The sequence below is a fragment of the Rosa rugosa genome, chromosome 4 (assembly GCF_958449725.1).
Source record: "Rosa rugosa chromosome 4, drRosRugo1.1, whole genome shotgun sequence".
Taxonomy (NCBI): Eukaryota; Viridiplantae; Streptophyta; class Magnoliopsida; order Rosales; family Rosaceae; genus Rosa; species Rosa rugosa.
The window spans coordinates 12990711-12997378 of NC_084823.1; the positions used below are offsets into that span (position 1 = coordinate 12990711).

At 37.7% G+C, this 6668-nt stretch overlaps 1 protein-coding gene across 1 annotated transcript; it reads left to right on the forward strand.

The window, feature by feature from the left end:
• The first annotated feature begins 1154 nt into the window (after positions 1-1154).
• LOC133741855 (amino acid permease 6-like) lies at positions 1155-6390 on the forward strand. The gene is made up of 7 exons (XM_062169574.1): positions 1155-1657; positions 1829-2062; positions 2204-2297; positions 2365-2579; positions 2715-2857; positions 5394-5621; positions 5729-6390. The coding sequence occupies exons 1-7, from the start codon at positions 1549-1551 to the stop codon at positions 6152-6154; spliced, it is 1449 nt and encodes a 482-aa protein (XP_062025558.1). The 5' UTR covers positions 1155-1548; the 3' UTR covers positions 6155-6390.
• Positions 6391-6668: the final 278 nt, after the last annotated feature.

Sequence of the window (6668 nt, forward strand, 5' to 3'; positions counted from 1 at the left end):
GTTGGATTTTGATGTTAGCCCGATCTAGTCATCCAATGAGGTTTATTTTAGACGGGAACACGGTCTCACGATATCTCTACGTACATAGGAAAGGCGTCACCGAGTTCCACTCAAGTACATCTCAATTTGCAAGAGTGTGTAATGTTATTTACTCAAGTAAATGGCTTTTATTGTTGTGTTAAAAAGACAAAATAAAACTACTGATAAGTAATAACACACTAAAAACATTTAACGAAATTAAAAAGACAGTTAAACTGCACATGAGTTCATTAGAGCTTGTTATAGCCCCACTATAATATATTTCGGAGATTGTGATTGTGCAGAGGGGACCATTCGGCCGGTCAAACTCAACAATAAAACGCAAAATACGGAACAGTTACAAGATCAAAGACAATCAAAGTTGATCGGAAAAAATTAAAGAAACTTTGTCTATATTTTTAATTCGTTATTTTTATTTTTCTAAATTTCTTTCATTCATGAAATTAATAGCCTACTAAACATGAAACTTTTGGTAAAGCAATTATTACTCATTTTAAAATGGACTCATTGATCAAAACTAAATCATGATACGCATAGTCGGCCAGGCGGCAAATGGCGCTAACATGATTACAACAATTCAATGGAGGTCAATAGTATCAAAAAAAATTCAATGGAGATCAATGAAATACAAATAGAAAAAAGAAAAGGCAAAGAAAGTAGCATACAGATGTGCTAACATTTCGTGTTATTTTCAAAGTCTATCAGTGATGTAGAATAGTGGACTCTCTGAGACCAACCCAAGTCGCAATTAGAGGGACCGACTCGGCAGATAGTGTGAGAAGAAGATCATATCATCCCTTACATGCATTCATCTACAGATTCAAACAGAGACAAAGACAGAGACAGAGATAATAAGAAAGAAAATAGAGGAGAGGAGAGGGAATATAGAAGAGAGTGATTTCCCTTCTCACTACCTTTCAAATTCTTCAAAAATCAAAATCCACGATCAATGGGCACCATTAAAACTCCCCAAACCAATGGATGGACCAAATGCGAGAACACAACACCAAGGTGGGGACACCTTTTTCAGCTAGGGTTGTAAAACAAAAGATGACCTTCCCCACCTCCACCCCCAATTAAATTTAAGCCTGCCACCACCACCTTCAATGGTGTAGAAGCTTTGCAAAACCCTCTCAATAATTCTCCCACAACAAACCAGCCTATAGCCCCCTAACCCTACTATTTTAGCCATTTTCTGCAAATTTTAAAGTAATATATAGTACTCATAAATAGTTCATTTGTCTAACTCTAACCTTACCAATTTGACAACACAGGATCAACAGAAGTCTTTCACTTTGACTCTGGTCCTTTACCCTACAATCCCATTATTTTGCTCTAACATCACCTTTTTTGATTGTCTCCCCTCCACCTTTTCACTCCTACATATATCCTCTCTTCGCTGCCATTTCTCCTTATAACAAACCCAAGTGCCAAATCCTCAATTGGTGAAGCATTACCCTTTCTCTCTATAGCAAAGCCTCTTTCTAAACACAAGCTCTGTTGAAGGAGATGGCTGAGTTTCAGAAGCCTAGCATGTACATAGACCACAACCCCTCGACCATTGAAAACGGCGATTTCCGCAAGAACGTGGACGACGATGGTCGCCCTAAAAGAACTGGTATGAACTTATTTCCCATGTACAGTATTGCTATACTCCACTCTCAATTTGTCATGCGTTCAGCTAGTACTTTGCGTGTTCGCTAGACGCAATATATAGAATGATAAACTGAGAGTGGAAATGGTTCCGGTTTTAACTAAAATGGATACATATTGTTTTTCGTGGTTGAAGGGACGTGGGTGACTGCTAGTGCACATATCATAACTGCTGTGATTGGTTCCGGTGTGCTATCTCTGGCATGGGCAATAGCCCAGTTGGGTTGGGTTGCCGGACCGGTTGTTCTCATGCTCTTCTCCTTCATCACTTACTTCACCTCCACCCTGCTCGCCGACTCTTACAGATCTCCGGACCCTGTCTCCGGCAAGAGAAACTACACCTACATGGATGTCGTACGAGCAAATCTAGGTAAATTAAGTCCAAGCATTTAATGTACCCTAGCTATCTTTGACCTTCACTTATCTTACTGATAGTTCCGAGGGGATGATGATATTAATTAATGTTTACGTTACTTAATTACTTTCGGTTCTGGCCTTCTGGGTTTTGCAGGAGGCAGAAAAGTTCAGCTATGTGGGTTGGCTCAGTATGGTAATCTCATAGGTGTTACCATCGGTTACACAATCACTGCTTCCATCAGCATGGTGTAAGTAGCTAACTTCCGACAACATAACACGTCGGATAATTCGACTTATCTTTTGCCATATGTGCAGGGCGGTGAAGAGGTCGAATTGTTTCCACAAACATGGTCATCATGTGAAGTGCCACACGTCGAATAACCCATTCATGATAATATTTGCTTGCTTCCAAATCTTGCTCAGCCAAATACCAAACTTCCATAAGCTCTCATGGCTCTCCATCCTCGCAGCCGTCATGTCGTTTGCCTACTCTTCCATTGGCCTCGGCCTCTCAGTAGCCAAAGTCATAGGTAACAAAAACGTTGAAATTATTATTCAGATACATATCACTATGAACACACATGGAACATACCAAACCGATAGAACTTGTCTCGTTTCAATAATTTGTGGCCAGCTAATAGTTAATAAAAATGATTGATTTACAGAAGGACCACCTGCAAGGACAGCCTTAACTGGAGTTACGGTGGGAGTGGACGTGTCTGGCTCTGAGAAAGTTTGGACGACATTCCAAGCCATTGGAGACATTGCTTTTGCCTATGCCTACTCTACCGTTCTTGTGGAGATACAGGCAAGCTACTTAATTACTCTTTCACACTCATTTTCACTGTATGGATAAGCGGATAATATTTAGTTACATGTCAGTAGCGCATCGACATTGTGTTGTCAAATTGTGAATCTAATTAATTTACTAAATTATTTGGTATAATACGGGTAGTCACGTCCACAACAAACACACTCAATATCTTGAGAAAATGAAGAAAACCTAAAGAGTTACCCAATTTTTATTTATTTATTTATTTATTTTTAGATAAGAGGATAGATACCTGATCTCCTAAGCCTAGCTAGCTATACCATATATCTCAGATATTATTAAAGTTCTAATATAGATCCAAACAGAAACAAAAACATAATCCAAACTTATATATCTGCTTGCATTTCTGTCCATGACAGACATGCTCAATAATATATTTATCTTTTTGGACACTATAATAGCATGTATAGTTCATCACTTTTTTTATGAAATGAAACCTAAAAGAATAACATGTCTGAAAATTTTTTGACCATATAAATACTTTATGTTATAATTAAGAACTATCAAAGACTTTAATCAAAGCCGCGAACTTTGCTCTATGCAACTTGGAAAGGTCACAAAAGCTTATATTAAGAACAAAGTAGAAACTATGCTTGGACCCTGGCGTGAAGCACCTTGTGAGGGCCTCCACATCAAAAAAAAAAAAAAAAACCCTTGTGAGGGCTACGCGGCTTGGTAGGGCCTCCCAGTTCACTTGCACTTGCATGCAGCAAGGTTTGTTACTTTGTTTTGTCTTCATCAAAAACTCTAAACACAGTGTTTGGCTCCATGCAAATCTGGAAGCTTGAAACGTGTGCCTTGGCATGGCATACCTACCATGCTTGGTTTCGAAGCATTAGCAAAGTAGGGTTTGCTTAATTGCCAGGTGTCGCATCATCACCCAACTCCACAGATTAGAGATTAGGATCTAAAACAGTTTGACGCATGACTTCAAAGATAATTTAATCATGTAATAATGGTTTACCTAACCCATTTCCTAATCACTCTCGTAAATATTAACCAGTTTAATTATATAAATAAATTTCTTATGAATCGATTATCTTCAAAAAATTTCTAAAGAACAGAGTACAACTAAATAATGAATGAATTTTCCAAACATAGGGTGGCTGGACTTGTGCATGAATCTAAAAATTGTAGGGTATGTGTTGGTAAATTATTGAGTGAGCAAGTTGGCAATTTGATTGCTTTTGGTCCTGGATTTCTTTACAGAGAAAAGACGAAAAGATATAGTACCTTGTGAATGTGCCAATGTTCTTATACTGTCTCATAAGGACACTTAAAGTAAGAAGCTAATTATTTAGATATGCCCATGGAAATTCTAGCTCCCATAACTTTTCCACAAGCTAGCAATTACAGTATCTCTGAACTCTGAAGGCTAGCATTTAAGCAAAGAATAACTTTTAAGTTATTCAAAAAGTTCCTAACATCTCTTAAATGAAAGTTGGTTCTTTTGCCAAAAAAAAAAAAAAAAAAGGTTCCTAACATGCGGATCCTGAACGAGTATGTAGTAGTCAAATCCCTTTAGTCTTGTTAATATGCTTGTATATATCTCCATAGTTTAGGCGGTAAATTAATCTCATGCATTGGTAGATTGATATAAAAGTAAAAGGTACGGTTGGTTCTCCTTAATGTATAAATATAATTTAATGTAACAGGAAATTATTTTTAATCTTAAACTACGACTATATTACTCTGTTTTGTGTATTGCTTTTCCTTAGTACTTGATCACATTATTACTTTATATTTTTAGTTGCTTAAAAATTTCATTATTAGAATAACTTTTGATTAATATGAGAATATGAGATACAATAACAAATCATATGTTAGAGAGAATATGTAGTCTTTATGTTGTCTATGTCACACCTAGCTGGGTTATGTTTTTAACCATGTATCCCTCGCAACACTTTTTGAAAGATTCCTAGAGGACCATCAAAGGTGCCACAAGGCCCAAATTTAAGCCACTCGCCCACTCAATTAGTTTTGTACTTTTCATGAAAAATGAATTTTTTTATACTTTTGTTGTCGTCCATCCTTTTTCTTCTCATGATAGAACCCTTGATTGGTGATGTCACATCTTTCATATGATTCCCCGACGTCACATCTCAAACTTGTTCCTTCACTAGTTAGCTACAAGTCTACAATCTCAACCAGCATCTTAAAGTTGGACCATGAAATTTAGCTATATAACAGGAAAGTAGTGGAACATGTTATGTTATCTTCTTGTATTTTTCTTTTAGTAAGGTCATCTTTTTTTACAAGAAATGACTTTTTTGTGTAGACAAGTCCAAATATCTTTTTTTAATAAAGGGCTGGTGCGGCTGCCCTCAAGCCTTAATTAATGAAACTGTCGAATATAAGTCCAAATATCTTAATTAGAGTAAAATTTGAAGAAATAGTTAAATGATAGAGTAGTGTTAGAAAGCCGGATCATGCATTTTGATAATGCGATTTGATACATCCTTCTTACATTAATTATTATGATGAGTTATATATCGTTATGTGGATTTTGTAGGACACATTGGGATCACCTCCGGCAGAAAACAAATCCATGAAGAGAGCAACTAGCGTTGGCATCACAACCACCACAGTGTTCTACGTCCTGTGCGGTTGCGTTGGTTATGCAGCATTCGGGAACGATGCACCAGGAAATTTCCTCACCGGGTTCGGATTCTACGAACCCTTTTGGCTAGTTGACATTGCCAACATCTGCATCGCCATCCACCTCATTGGTGCCTACCAAGTAAGCCTTGCCCCCTTTATGTTACTAAACCTCAGCACAAGATTTCCTTTTCAGGGTTGTATACTAACGATCCATATATCATGGATGGCTATCTACTTGTTCATTAGGTCTTCTGCCAGCCCATATACGGGTTTGTCGAAAGCCAGTGCGCCAAACGCTGGCCTGAAAGCAAGTTCATAAACAATGAGCACGCCATTAATATCCCTTGCTGCGGTGTATACTATTTCAACTCCTTCAGACTGGTGTGGAGGACTGCGTATGTGGTGATGACAGCAATCCTAGCCATGTTGTTTCCGTTTTTCAACGACTTCTTGGGTTTGCTCGGAGCAGCGTCGTTTTGGCCACTGACCGTCTACTTCCCAATAGAGATGTACATTGCGAGGACAAAAATGCCAAAGTTCTCATTCACCTGGACTTGGATGAAGATTTTGAGCTGGATTTGCTTGGTGATATCACTTGTTGCAGCAGCTGCATCAATTCAGGGTCTGGCAACAGATGTGAAGAAGTACAAGCCCTTCCAAACCGAGCAATAATATTGCTTCAATTAGTACCATAGCTGATCATATAGGGTTGAGTAGGGTACTGTGTGATTAGTTCCTTCCAGTAAAACCTTAGCCATATGATTAAGAGCGTATTTTAATAATCTCCACCAAAAGTTTGAAGCTATCAAACTGGGTTAATGTTTCAAGTATTTGTCAACAAAAAAAAAATGTAAAATAGAACAGTCTGGTTCCCTCGATCAGTTCAAGATCAACCAAGTTCCTCTCAACACATTCTATTAATTATTGAAGAAAAATAAGCCTAAATGAAGGAAACTTAATTACAGGTGCTATATATAAATTGGATAATGAGCATCCTCATTCTCCCAAAATAAAGATATCGTCAGGGTTCCCTGGTTAAAGATGATGTTTGTAATTTCTTTTCCTTGCCCTCTTCAGTTTTATTTTTATTTTCTTGAGCCTCAACTTTGGTTGGACGGCCATGCATGTGAGTCGGCATTTCAGTATCAGTTAGGTCCTATTGTGTTTGAATCAGATTGTTTTAAGT